We start from the raw sequence: 15036 nt of genomic DNA on the forward strand, positions 1-15036 counted from the left end.
AAGTGACTCCTAAATCAAATCTTACCCAAAAGGTGACTGGAAATGAATTGCTGGAAACTAAGAAATTTTGTAAGGTCTTCCAAAAAGACTCATTTCCTTTCCCCTTAAAAACAAACAGGGGCCACATTTCATAAACAACGCGTTCTTTAAAAGGTGCCTTTTCATCTGCACAAGTCTCAGTAACACACGTGCCTTTCTCTGATGCTTATACCCCTCCAGGACACTTGTGACTCCCATTCACGTCCCCCGGTGGCCCCGAAGTGACGTCAATCCCGGAGAGCCAGGGGTCGTCCAACAGGTGTCCGCCGAGCGCTCTCCAAATGTGAGCGCCGGCCGCGCTCCGTGCCGGGCTCCAAGCTCCCCCGGGGCCGCGCAGGCTCCCGGACTAGGGCCGGGATCCCCTGGCCTCCGCACCCCTCCTCCTCCCGCCTCGCGTCCCCTCCCCTCGCCAAAGCTCGGACTCTCGGGTTGCCCTTATTGTTGGCCGCGTCTGTCACTCTGTGGGCTGGGTGACACGAATGGATGGGTTGGACACACCTTCCAGCCTACTAGGCAAAAAAAAAGCCCGGATCTGCATAGACAGCGGGAGGGACTCCCCTGGGGCCCGCAGAGCCTACGCCGCGGGCCGGGGAAAAGCGCAGCTCCCCCTCCCACATTCACTCCTCCCCGCTTTAAAAAAAAAACAACGCTCAGCGCAAATAAATAATATCGTCCCCAGCCCGCCAGGGCCCTCGTGGTCCTCGCCTCCTCTGCCGGCTGAGCGCGTTCCAGCGCGGCGGGAGGCGAGCGCGCAGAGGCCCCGGCGCGCATCATGCTCCCCAGCGCCGTGGCGGCCCACGCCGGCGCCTACTGGGACGTGGTGGCTTCCTCCTCGCTCCTGAACTTCCCCGCCGCGCCGGGCTTTGGCAACCTGGGCAAGAGTTTCCTGATCGAGAACTTGCTGCGGGCTGGAGGTGCCCCGCCGCTCGGACTACCACCGCCCCAGCACCACGGCTCGGCAGCGGCTCTCGGCGCTGGCGCGCAGGTCCGGCCCCTGCCGGCCAGCCCGGTTCCCCTCAAGTTGTGCCCGGCGGCAGAACAAGTCAGCCCCGGCGGGGCGCCCTACGGCACCCGGTGGGCGTTTCAAGTGCTCAGCCCCTCGGCGGACGGCGCCCGGCTGCCGGGCCGGGCTCCGGGGGACCCGGACTGTGCCTTCCAGCCACCAGCCCCAGGTGAGCCCCTTCTCCCCTCCCCGGACGCGCGCTGCGCCTCCCCGGGCGCGGGCCCGCCCGCCCCAGTGCTCAGGAATCCGCCCGGGCCTCGAGCTTCCGAGAGCATCTCGAGTGTCAGTGGAGATGCGGCCTCGGGAGTGAGGAGGGTACCACCGCTAATCGTGATGTTCCTCCCCATCCCATCCCACCAGCTTCCTCTTCGCCCCTTCTTTCTACAAGTGGTAGGGCTACCTTGAATTTCAGGCCTTTCTGTAGAAATCCTGAAGTCATCTCGGGCCTTAGCCGAAAGCGCAGCCCCGCTCCCGAGATCTCTGGGCTCGCTGGACCAATTTAACGGGGTTTCCAAAATTCAGCTCTTCTCGCCCGCTCCTGTCTCGGAGGCCGAGAGATAGCCGCTCCCTGGAAAGTTCTTGGCTTGAAGAGGCTCACGCGCCCGCTTTGGGGGCTTTTGCCTCTCAGACCTTAGCGTCGGTCCGGGCGGCTGGAGAACACGCGCAAAGATCTTTGGAAAAAGAGTTGAGCCAAGTTTTGGCTTTTTCCACTCATATTTTGGATCGCTAAGGCGCAAGAAAATCGACACCGGCTTTTTCTTCGGGCTGAGCTAGAACAGTTGAATTGGCTCCTGGAGTAGGAAGTTCACCAAATAAATGAGAATTTACCTCCAAAGGGGCGGTTTTGGTTTGCTTGTTTTAATTCCCGCATAAAACCGGAGTGTTGTAACTGGGAAGAGAATGCGGACAGTTTAATCCTATGTTAGCTAAAACTTACGGAGGGGCTGCAGAAGTTGGCCTTGAAAAGGGGAAAAGCGTTTTAGTGACTCAGTAGCTGAGATCCAGTCGGATTAATTTTTTTTTTTTTGGCTGCGTCCTTAGACGATCTTAACTCATTCTCTTAATCCCGATGGGTTTGTCCAGAATGACTAATCGGCGCTTTTTCAGCAGATTTCATTGTCCCAGCAAACTGCCGGATCAAATTTATTGCTAATGACTTTATAGAATTGAACATGTTTAAAACCTGTCCTGGTCTTTCAGTTTGAAATGGTTACTAACAGAATGGAACAAATATAATTATATGAGCACCGGTCTCATTCACACAGTGTAAAACCTAAATTCTAAGCAGCCTTTTTGCACCCTGGGAGAGGAACAAATACAGTTAAAGGCAAAGTTTATGTGCCTTGGAAATCTGGGCCACTCTCTCCTTTTTGAAGTATTCGGAAAATTAGAAACGTATATAGCAGCTACGTTTAGACAAGCGCTAGTAAATAATGTCGCATAAAAGTAACATTTTCAAGAAAATTTAGTGATTTCGGTGGCTTCTGATGGCTTGGCATTGTGTTCATATAAGTTACTTTTCAAGGATTCTTAAGTTGCTCTTGATCATGATTGGCTACTCCAAAAAGCTAATTTTAACCTTTGTAGATTTTACAGGTTAGATTTAAGTAAACTAAATGCAAATCAAATGCAGATATTTCAATAACTCTGAAAAATTATTTTGTATACCTACTCATTTCATTCAGAATATTGCAATTGTTCAGTAAAGGGTCTAACTACATTCTTTATATTTTCAAGAACATATTCATTGTGTACACTTATTAAAACATCAAAATGCAAAAATGCTTTTTGGAATAATTGAGAATGTGAGAATTTAAATTTCACTTTGAAGTATTTTAATATAGTTTTAGGCCCATATGTCTCCTAATATTTTATTCAGTCCTTATTGAAGATTTGATGCTTTCTGAGGTTAATTTTTATTTGAACAAATAGCTTTTTATTTTAAAAAATCATTCTTGTAAAGAGTGCATTTAATTTTTGAAACTTGAAAAATATCTTAAGAAGAAAATTAAAACCCTGTAAATTTGTGCCCACGAATATGCTTAAAAACATTTGTTAATAATTTGACAGAGAATACAGTTTTGTGAGCACTGCTCCAGTTTTGTCCTGCCAAATGACAGATTCTTGTCCTGCCAAATGTTGTGGGAATTCTTTTGTACTGTGTAGAATTATGAAGTTATAATGAGTGCTGACAATGTTCGCTATCACCTGAAAATTAGATGAGGATGAAATAGTGATTGACGTTCTGTAAAGAGTAGAAGGGAGATTTAGAAAAGGTACTGTTTTCAGAACAACAGTATTTCTTTCTGAAACATCAGTGAACAACCAGTTCTGATCTTCTGTGCATTAACTTAGTGGATCACCGAATATGACTTTTAATGATTTCAGTGTATTGATTACCTGTTTTTTTCCCTCAACCTTAATTTGTTGAGTGCACCAGTCTAAATATTGAGTAAGAAAGCCTCAGAGTTGTTTTTAAGTGCATTGGTGAAGGACAGTACCGTTTAACTAGGGGATTTATGCCACTGCATGCATTTCTGCTTCATTATTTCTGTTACCCACTATTAATTATACCATATAGTTCATTCATTCAGCAAATGCTTACTGACTGTCTCCCATGTGTCCAGACTTTGTTCCAGGCCATTGGGATAATCAGGGAACAAAACAGATGACCGTCTCTGCCCCTGTGGAGCTTACAGTCCATGTTCTGTCCTACTTTATGGTTTACCAAGCATTTTCATAATTGTTAGCTGCTTTAATCCTCATAATAGGCCAATTTTTTCTACAATGATTATTCCACTTTCTAACTTTGTTTTTGTCTGAAGTATCAGTTTAAAAACCTGTGATCTTGTGAAAGAGAAAAATATTGCCCCAAATTCTGTGATCTTGTGAAAGAGAAAACTATTGCCCCAAATATTCCTTACACTAGTTTTTCACTGAATAGGAAAAAACTAATGAGGGCTTATGGGATAGCCAATTGCATGTATCTTCATAATAAATCAGATTGGGATGTTATATCTGAGTCCATAGGAAATTGGCCTTTCCCTTCATCTCGTATGTGTCTGAAAGATGGTGACAGTTAAACAGTAACACAGATTTACAGATTATGAATGAAATTTAGCTGTCTGTGCTTCATTCCTAAAAATTGGCAAGTCGTTAAGAATTTAGAGTAAAAAAAAGGAACACTCCATAGCTATATGTTGTCAAGTTGTGTATATAGAGTAGTTTAAAAACTTTCAAAATCAGAGCACATTCTCCAAGATTTGTGAGGGGCATGCTTAATGTGATAACAGGTAGTTAGTAGATTCACCTCCAGACATTGTATGTGAAAAAAATCCTGATAATCATCAGAGATCCTTCCCCAGAAGTTCGTTAATGTCATCATTTAGTGGCGATTGTACTAGATTCAGATATCCATGCTTTTGTATATTAAAAAAGGTCTTGAAAGTGTAAAAATCTGGACAATTTAAATTTCTTTTAGTTATGCAACCTATTTTCTTCAAAGTGGAACAAATAGCCTTGCTTTTCAGTGACATTTGTTATTTTGAACGTTTTAGATAATGGTTGAAATAATTTCCTGAATGTAATTTAGTGATTATTAAATCTACTTCTTGTGCTGCATATAAAAGGATTAGAAAGAGATTTTTTATTCTGAAGAGTTGAATTAAACTGTCCTTTTTTAAAAAGTAATTTTGTCCAGTAGGTTGTACCATTTAGTACTACAGGCTTGGAATCAGATCCACCTTATTTTTTCTGGTACCCTGTTAAGTTTCTTATTACTATTAATACCTCATGTGGACTCTGATTTTCTTGTCCACCTCACAGTCCCAGCTACTATTTATTTATTAATCTTGACTCTGTCTTAAACTACCCACACTTGTATTTTGTGTCCCAACTGGTAGTTTTTCCCGCTTTCACTGAGATATAATGAAAGTGTGACATAAAATAGCTTCTCTTACACCTTAGGCACTTTGAGGAGGGAGGATAAACTGGAACATCTTGTGTTCTAGGTGGGGATTCCAGTCCAGCTGAACATTTCGTGATCTAATTTATGAAGCTAGAGTTTGTTATTTATTTTAGCTAACGCTATGCTCTAGCTTTGTTTTGGCAAATTAAAATCACAGAATCTTGACTGTTGATAATGCTGACCCAGAACCAAGACAAAGACAGTGGGGGATCCAGAAAAGGATAATGATGGGGCCCATGCTTGTAGTTCCTTGCTCAGACCATCACCCTAAAAACATCCTTTGGTGGAATTGTAGATAATACCCAACAATATTCTTATTACACTTGTATTTTTTAAATAAGCTGCTTAACATATCTTTGGACTTATATTAACATATTAACAACTTTTGCGTAGTTTATAAGGAATCAGCTCTGAACAAATTACTATATGGTCCCAAACTTCATAAACTTCTTCAGGTTCAGGAAGGTTTTGAGGTGAAGAGGACCAGTTGGACTAATAGACAGTCTTTTTACTTCCAGTTTTGGATTGAGAAAACCACGCTGCCTCTAAATAATGTCTTGAGTTGGAATTATAGAATAGTAGCAATTTATGTGCATCTTACTTGCCTCTGGCATTAGTATCTGTCCCTCTCCCAGTCACTAAAATATGCTTCTCTACTTTGTTTTAACAGCAAGAAATCTCAATATGTTCACATGTATTGAAGCTTTATTACTGAGGTTTAATAATAAAACAGGAGTAAATCCAGGAGGCAAGTAGGAACATTTCAGAATTTTCCCTTTACCTCTTAACTCATGTTAGGGATTTGAGGATTATTTTAAGAGGCACAGTGGTTTGAATGCCCAGAAAATTGTATACAGATTTAAGCAGAAGTGATTGGAGGATCCAGAGAGTTCAGAGTCATCAGGACGCCAAAGGATGCCAAATGTTGTTATATGTTATAGGTGTGTGACACCGTATGTTCTGGACAGTTTAAAAGAATTGTCAACCGTGAACTTAGGTGTGTTTGTTTGCCATCAGCGTGGCTCAGATACTGAAGCCAACACTGTACATTAGATTCCGTTGTATTCCTCTTGGAGTGTGCCATCTCCTTCCTGTGCCCATCAGAAATAGTCTCTTTTTTCTGTAAGAAAACATCTCATGGTTAGTTTTGTCATTGGACAGTGAGAAAAATTGTAGCAACTCGAAAGTAAGGGAACCAATATAGGTAATAGCTGCATTGGTAAAATACTTTGAGCTTCTTTGCTATGAAAAACTTTTTACAGAAGCAAAAATGTTATCGTCTTTCAAATATTTAAATAAATGTGTTCTTATGTTGGAAATGGGAGGTAAATACCTTATTTACTCTTCAGCCTACTTTCTGCCATCCTATCTCCTTTGTTGATGTCATCCATAACTTTTGAATCTATCTTATTCTATCTTTTGGGGAGATTTGATTTGTGGTTCTTAAAAACAGTATTTGTCCACTTAATCATGGGCTAACAGAGGCTCCAAATAAAGTTGTTTTTTTTTTTTTTTTTACCTTATTACTGTGATTTTTTTCCACAGTGAAGGTACATAATTTTTTAAGTCAGTTAAAGAACTTTGTTTTCATTCAAATACACCTGGAGTCTGTCAGAAATAAAAAGGCAAATTGTAAAAAGAAACAGTATGATTTCTATGTAGGAATGCTTGTTAGAATTTCTCCTTCTTTAAGACTTCATTAGATCATGCTTCCATTTTACACTCTCTTAGTAAAAAATTGGATTTTTGCCTTAACGTCTAATATGCTTACCAGACCCTTGTATATTTTATTCCAAAATATTTTTATTTTACTTTCAGTAATGTTTCCACTTTTAAAGAAATCTCTCCCTTTAATTCCTTTTAGCCTCCAGTCAGTACCTGATTTGGCAATGCTGAATGATTCATCACTTTTATATAAAGTTACCATAAATGATTTTATTTTTAATAGCATTATTCATTTTGTCAGCCAGCTATTAGTTGGGAATATTTCAGGGGCACACTCTTTGTGAGTTATATGAACAGTAAACTTAAGGCACTAAAATTCTCTCTGAAGTCAGAGATCAAAAAGTCTCTATAAGTTTTTAAACTTTTGTTTCAGAATCAAAGCATCTGGGAAAAGGAAAGGGGAAAAAAAATCAGGTCTTTTTTCTATATATTGCTAAAATATTTAATTGCCTTCTTGTTTTTAAATAGTCCAAAGATGAACTAGTTTCTCCCTTTTCTTTCACATGGTCAGGCACCATGCATGCCATAGCAACCTTGATTTCATTAATTCTGTGGTTATCAGAAATAGCATGTACAATATATACATGTCTAGCGGTCCTCTTCTCGCTTGGAGAATCCCGTGGACAGAGGAGCCTGGCAGGCTACAGTCTGTGGAGTCGCAAGGGTTGGATATGATCAAGCACACACAGCGCAGCAGTCCTCTGGAGAGAGCTCAAAATTTCTTGTTCCTTAAAAATGTAAATCTCTAATACTTTTAAATTAAAATATATGAAGGAAATAGCTATTCTTTGAGAAGATTTATGTACATTAAAAGGGAATAAAAACCATGATGGCTGGTGATTTTTTTTTTATGATTTATTTATTTATTTGGCTCCACTGGGTCTTTGTTGCTGCACGTGGCCTTTCTGCAGTTGTGGTGAGCGGGGGCCACTCTCGAGTTGCAGCGCGCAGGCTTCTCATCGTGGAGGCTTCTCTTCTTGTGGAGCACGTGGACTCTAGGGCCGTGGGCTCAGTAGTTGTGGCGCTCAGGCTTGTTTGCTCCAGGGCATGTGGGATCTTCCAGGACCAGGGATCGCACCTGTGTTCCCTGTATTGGCAAGGGAATCTTAACCACTCGACCACCAGCAAAGCCCTGGTGAATTTTTTAATAGACTAACCTAGGACTTGATTGAGTTTAGGTGTGTTGAACCTGTGCTGTGCTTAATCACTCAGTCGTGTCTGACTCTCTGCAACCACACAGACTATAGCCCACCAGGCTCTTCTGACGATGGGGATTCTCCTGGCAAGAATACTGGAGTGGGTTACCATGCCCTCCTCCAGGGGATCTTCCCAACCCAGAGATTAAACTCAGGTCTCCCGGAATTGCAGCCAGATTCTTTACCAGCTGAGCTACCAGGGAAGCCCATATTGAACCTACTCTAGAGTTATATTGGAAACTATCTCAAAATTTAGAGGAACAATTGATTATTTTTGCTCACAATTTGTTGGACTGTCTCGGCTCAGCTGGGTGGTTCTCACTTGGAATCTCATTGCAGTTAGAAGTCAGCTGTGGTCATCTGTGGGTTCAGCTGAGCTAGATGTCCAAAATGGATGTCCATGGACTCACACGGCAGACAAGGATGCTGGCTGTTTATGGGGTGTTCAACTGTGAGCTGTTTTAGCAACCTTTGATGACTGCAGTGAACTGTGATTTCAGGGTACCTCAGCTTGATGAGAAACCAAACTCCAGACACTTGTTGGTGTTGTGAGGATAGAGGAGAAGGTGCCTAGTGGGAGTGTCCAAACAGCTGGTCGTTACCTCTTGCCACAACATATGACCACAGTAGGATCTTTCCATATAGTCCCTTATTATTCCACCACAGCTCATCCGCCATAGTTAGGTGATTTTTTTTTTTAAGTTGCTCTGATCATATCATCAAGTTATTTAGGAAAACATTAATTATTCCTATTTGACTAGCAGATCAAATAAAAATAATTCAGTTTGTCCTTTAAGACCTTCATTCTATCAATTGCATTTAGCTCTTCCAACCACATTCCTTTTTTCAGTTATACATAAATATATATTTATATATATTTCCTTTCTCATATTCTTTCCCATTATAGATTGTTATAAAACATTGAGTATATTTCCCAGTGAAGGTCCTTGTGGGTTATCTGTTTTGTGTATAGCATGCAGTAAATCCCAAGCTCCTAATTTATTCTTCCCTACTGCTATCCCCTTTGGTAACCATAAGCTTGTTTTCTATGTCTATGAGACTATTTCTGTTTTGTAAATAACTTTGTATTATTTTTTTAGATTGTACTTTTAAGTGATATCATATAATATTTGTCTTTCTCTGTCTGACTTACTTCACTTAGTATGATAATCTCTAGGTCTATCCATGTTGCTGCAGATGGCATTATTTCATTCTTTTTAATGGCTGAGTAATATTCCTGTGTGTGTGTGTGTCTGTGTGTGTGTGTAGAAACTGACTGTAGTATTCTTGCCTGGAAAATTCCATGGACAGAGGAGCCCGGCAGGCTACAGTCCATAGGGTTGCTCAGAGTTGGACACAACTGAAGCAACTTAGCGCGCGCACACACACACACACACACACACACACACACACACACATCTTATTTATCCATTCATCTGTCGGTGGACATTTAGGTTGCTTTCATGTCTTGGCTATTTAGTAAATAATGGTGAAATGACTGTTGGGGTGTCCAACCACATCCTTAATGCTCACACCTCTGACCTTGGTCCAGCAGTCAGGCTGATCTCCCTAACCTGCTCTGCGTGTCACCATCAGCCTTGCCTTCTTTCATTTTTTTCATGCCACCTTTCTGTCCTGGAATGCCTTATTTCTCTTCTTCAGTACTTTCCCAGTCAAGTTTCCAGATCAAGATGCTTTTCCTGCTCGAAGCCTTCTTGACAGAGACTTCCTGACAATACTCTTTTCTTTTTACTTGCTAGTATGTTTTAGTGCAGGTCTGAACTACTCTGCTTCTTTTTATTTGTTGTCTTAGAATCAATCCCAAATTATGTAATAATGGTAGAAATAAGGGCTAACATTGTTGAGTGCCTGCTGTGGGTCAGGCATTGTTTTGTGTTCTATTCAGTGGTCTCATCCTGACTATACATTGTAATCACATGTGCAACTTTTGAAAAAATATTAATAGTATGTTGGGGGACCCACTCCTACCAGCCTGATTTAACCAAATTGCTATGGGGTCCGGGCTCTGTATCTTTGAAAAGCACTCTAGATCATTCTCATATGTATTCAGGGTTGGGAACAGTGGTTAGAGGAACACACGGTACTATTTTTTTTTAAGATCTCGTAGCCATGGGAAATGCCTCAGATTTTATAGAACAAAATTGAATTTGGAGTATGGAAATATTGGCATTTCATTTATTTGATCAGCAGATTCAAATCTGTAAGTTATGAAACATTTAAAAATAGAAATCTTCCTGGGAGGGAAGCTACCCTATTGTAATCTTTGTCATCCCAGCACACAATGCATTATGTGGCACAATAGACATGCAGTAAATATTATTTGCATATAATTAAAAGGACAGAATCAAACAAGTAGACACTGCACTTAATTTATTTTCTCATGAACTATTCCAGACTATTAAGACCTTTGCTTTCTATCTCTGAAATACTCAAAGCAAAAAAAAAAAAAAAAAAAAATGTGGACTTCATTTTTTTTCATTTATTAGTTGGAGGCTAATTACTTTACAATATTGTTGTGGTTTTTGTCATACATTGACGTGAATTAGCCATGGATTTACATGTATTCCCCATCCCGATCCCCCTCCCACCTCCCTCTCTACCCGATCCCTCTGGGTCTTCCCAGTGCACCAGGCCCGAGCATTTGTTTCATGCATCCAACCTGGGCTGGTGATCTGTTTCACCCTAGATAATACACATGTTTCGATGCTGTTCTCTTGAAAGATCCCACCCTCACCTTCTCCCAGAGTCCAAAAGTCTGTTCTGTACATGATGAGCAGAAAGGTAAAGGATGACTTAACTTGCTTTATCTTGTGATGGAAGGCGTGTTTGCATGTGGATCACATAAATGAATTCCTTCCAGCTTGTGTGATAAAATAAATCATACCTTATTCAATAAGTGATATTTCTTAGGTTTTATAACTCATGACAGATAGTTGTCATTCTTTAGAGATTTTTTTGGGGGGTCCACTTAAGATAGTCTGTTCAATTGTGTCATATATAAAGGTCAGAAGTTTAGATTTCTTTATTCCCAGTGCCCATATACCCAGCAATTGAAGGAGGCCATTAAATCCATCCTTTAGAAATTATTTAATTCCCTGTTATTCTTTCCCAAAGGTATGTCTTGACCCTTTGGTTGCCTTTGTAAGACCTCTTGGAACCTTTTCTCTTTTTTTCTTCGCCCTTCTTCAAATGTGCTGCCTAGTCGGCATAGCATCACAGTGGCTCCTGAAATTTATTTGAGGGTTTTATTAGTAGTCTTTAAGATTCTTCCTTTGACATGTCAGCCCACATCAGTTAGTACCACAGTTTGCTATGACAATAAAAAGAATGTGGTTTCACCCTATTTAGATACACTGTTCTTCTCCATTGGTAAAGAAAGTGAAAATAATAAAAAACAATGAAATGTTTTGCTTGCTTTCTAGACCACAGAATTTTGAAAATGATTTCTCTGTAACTAGGCTTATAACCATCCTTGACTATGGGGTGCTTTTGTCACAGAACCATGTAGTTAAGTTTAAAAAAAAATCAGGCCAGTTCACCATTAAGTTGGCTCTAAGTTTCCATCTTAATTAAACATTGAAAATAATTAATAGTTTGATTCTGTGTTTTCAGATAAGTCAGAACATGTGATTAAGAAGTGAAAAGTTCACCAAGTTTTCTTTGAATAAGCGAGTTTATACATTTGGATTCAGACAGTTTTGTTCTAGAAATTTTAAATCATTTGTTTGTAACTTGAAACAGAATCCCACAGAACCCGGAAGGCAGATTTGTTGGCAGAATACAAAATTGGTAGTATCCTGAAGTGGTGTGCTCAGAGAACCTAGCATCTTGCTGCAGGATTTAACAACATGCATCCCCCCACCCCCACCCCACCCCACCAACGGGGAAAGTCATTCATTTTTCTCTTATGGAAAGCTGGGGAGATATGGAAATGTCTGCCTCTTACTAAGTAACTGCCAGTATGTGTGCCTGACATCCTTCTCTCTCATGGCTAAAAACTATCAATACATATTATGCTAAAATACCTGTGTTTCCCTTGTCTGCTGAGAACAGTCATCATCACATTCCAAATGCATGCCCATTTGAGGATGAATATTAATAAATGAAATAGCAAGAGTTAACTTCATAGCCAGTCTAGCGCCTAGGTATAGTAGGCATTCCAGTCATATATATTGTTTGGTAAGCCTAAAACAAATTGTTCCTAACATGATAAATAATAAAGTGACTGCATCTAGATTGCACTGATGGGCTTTGAAATGCAGATCATGGTCTTGAAATTGCCTTGTTTTCTGCCCTTTTCAGAGTATCTCCAAAGTAGTTCTTAAATGGTTTGCTAAAGTTTTAATGTATCTGTTCACTTGTCACTTTGTTTTTATCATACTTGAGTTTCCATTTTTTGCTCACTGCTTGAAAAAGTACATGATGGACAAATGTTAAAATGTAACGTATATCTTTAATGTATTGCATTATTTTCAAATGGCTATTTCTTCACACCATTCAACATCCTGGCCATCACATGCTCTGTTAGATTAACATTTGACTTATGTCCAAGTACAAGCACCTAAAAAATGGAGCACTTAATTGAAATTTCACAGTGATTTCCACATAAACCAGCTTAAACAAGATGTATTTACGCAGAGAAATTAGGAATCAACTAATCTTCTGTGTAAATATATGTGTGTCAATTAGGTGATTTTAAATGGTGAGAAAATACTATACAATGGAACTTTAAGCCTGGTCATGTCACATGTAGTTCTTTTAGCTTCTATAGAGTTGCTACTGTAGACATAGCAACTGTCATTTTGATTACAGATTTACTATATTAAGATAGAATAGTATGGAGTAATATAAAAAACTGTTCAATTAAACTTTTTCTGGTTAAATTTAACACTAAGAGCCTATGTCTCAGAACCTCATTTATCGCAATTGAATTTAATTGAACACTTGTCTCAAATGAACCATACTTTTTTTTTTAATTGGAGACTAATTACTTTACAACATGGTGGTGGTTTTTGCCATACATTGACATGAATCAGCCATGGGTGCACATGTGTTCCCCATCCTGACCCTCCCTCCCACCTCCCTCCCCATCCCATCCCCCAGGGTCGTCCCAGTGCACCAGCCCTGAGCACCCTGTCTCATGCATCCAACCTGGATTGGTGATCTATTTCACTTATGATAATATATGTGTTTCAATGCTATTCTCTCAAATCATCCCACCCTCACCTTCTCCCACAGAGTCCACAAGTCTGTTCTTTACATCTGTGTCTCTTTTGCTGTCTTGCATATAGGGTTATCATTACCATCTTTCTAAAATTCCATATGTATGTGTTAATATACTGTACTGGTGCTTTTCTTTCTGACTTACTTTGCTCTATATAATAGGCTCCAGTTTCATCCACCTCATTAGAACTGATTTAAGTGCATTCTTTTTAATAGCTGAGTAATATTCCATTGTGTATATGTGTCAGATGAACCATACTTTTAAAAAATTCTTTGTTTTCATTTTTAGGGCTGTATGAATAAACTGAGAAACATTTTGGGTAGAATAGTAAAATTAGTAATTTGTACCTATCCTGCATTGTTATATTGATATCAATAGTATCACCATAGCATATTTATTTTCTACACTGGATATTGAGCAAAAAATTTTTTTTTGTGTGTAACTATTATGATAGATGCTTACGTGCACATATGTAAATGCAACATGGCGAGCCTTTTTCTTTTACCTCAGTTTACAAAATGCCAAGCAGTACAATAGCTATAACTTAAAATACCTATGGAGTACTTAGTTTGGAGGTGAAGTAAGTTAACAGAAATACTTGAGAATAAATATGAGACAACTTTTATTATATATATATTAATATCCACTTTTCAAAGTGCTTCATATATTCATAGAAACATTAAAAAATGTAACTCTTAACTCAGCCTTAACAATGCCATATTATTATAACACTGTTGCTGTTTAGTTGCTAACTCATGTCTAACTGTTTTGCAACTTCATGGACTCAAACCCACCAGGCTCCTTTGTCCATGGAATTTTCCAGGCAAGAATACTAGCGTGCAGTGCCATTTGCTTCTCCAGGGAATTTTCCTGACCTAGGGATCAAACCTACCTCTGCACTGGCAGGCAGATTATTCTTTACCACTGAACCACCTGGGAAGCCCTATTCTTATAAGATGTTAAGTTCAAATAAATTGATTTATCATTTCTATGATGGCTTTTAAATCAGCATTAGAACAACTTATGATAACAATGACAATTTTTAAAAAGTTTTATAGAACTTACTGAACACCAAAATGGATCTCTTTTTTATACTTTGGTTAGTTGCCATGTTTTCAAAGTAGCATTGACATTTTATTACTTGAAAATTCAGGTATTAAAAAACTAAAACCATTGACATTGACAGCTTTTCATCATATTGTGACCCCATGGACTATAACCCACCTGGTCTCTCTGTCCGTGGAATTCTCTAGGCAAGAATACTGGAGTGGGTAAGCCATTTCTCCAGGGGATCTTCCTGACCCAGGGATTGATCCTGGGTCTTCCTTATTGCAGGCAGATTCTTTACCATCTGAGCCACCAGGGAAGCCATATTATAGAAAAGACCCTCCATTATGGTTAATTTGCAATTTGACAGCATTAAAGACCATGAGACCATAAAATTATTTTATGTACTTATATATTTATTTTGAAATGTCCTTCAAAGATCTTGGTAAAATAAATGAATGCTTATCAATTGGTTAAAATTTGAGTCTGAAATTACTCTCTTCTTTAAAAAGGCATGTATTTGCAGCAAAATTATATTCACTGTATATGATTAAGAAGTGAAAAATGTTTCCATTGAAAATAAAGGGAGAATAGTAAAAATATTTATTTTCAAGTCATCCTCTAGATTTAAAAGTTATCTGTTACAGAAGATACTGTTTCAGAGTGTTAGAGGAACAGGGAAATGATTAATTCCTGATCTCCTATTTCTTAGTTTTAAGATTATTCATTTATTTATCAAAAATCTATTGACTATTTAGAATGTGTCAGACCTGTCTCACCTGTGTTTGTATTATATTAAACCCTACTGTACAAA

General features: G+C 39.4%; 1 protein-coding gene across 2 annotated transcripts in view; it reads left to right on the forward strand.

Annotated features, from left to right (window-relative positions):
• The first annotated feature begins 364 nt into the window (after positions 1–364).
• Positions 365–15036, forward strand: part of DBX2 (developing brain homeobox 2) — a 36937-nt gene continuing 22265 nt past the window's right edge. The window contains exon 1 of one of the 2 annotated variants that reach the window (XM_070454533.1): positions 365–1211. In XM_070454533.1, the coding sequence (XP_070310634.1) occupies positions 812–1211 (400 nt within the window). In that variant the 5' untranslated portion in view covers positions 365–811. The remainder of the gene's footprint in view (positions 1212–15036) is intronic. The other variant, XM_020900986.2, reaches the window with a different exon arrangement.

Source organism: Odocoileus virginianus, chromosome 24 (assembly GCF_023699985.2).
Source record: "Odocoileus virginianus isolate 20LAN1187 ecotype Illinois chromosome 24, Ovbor_1.2, whole genome shotgun sequence".
NCBI classification, from domain to species: domain Eukaryota; kingdom Metazoa; phylum Chordata; class Mammalia; order Artiodactyla; family Cervidae; genus Odocoileus; species Odocoileus virginianus.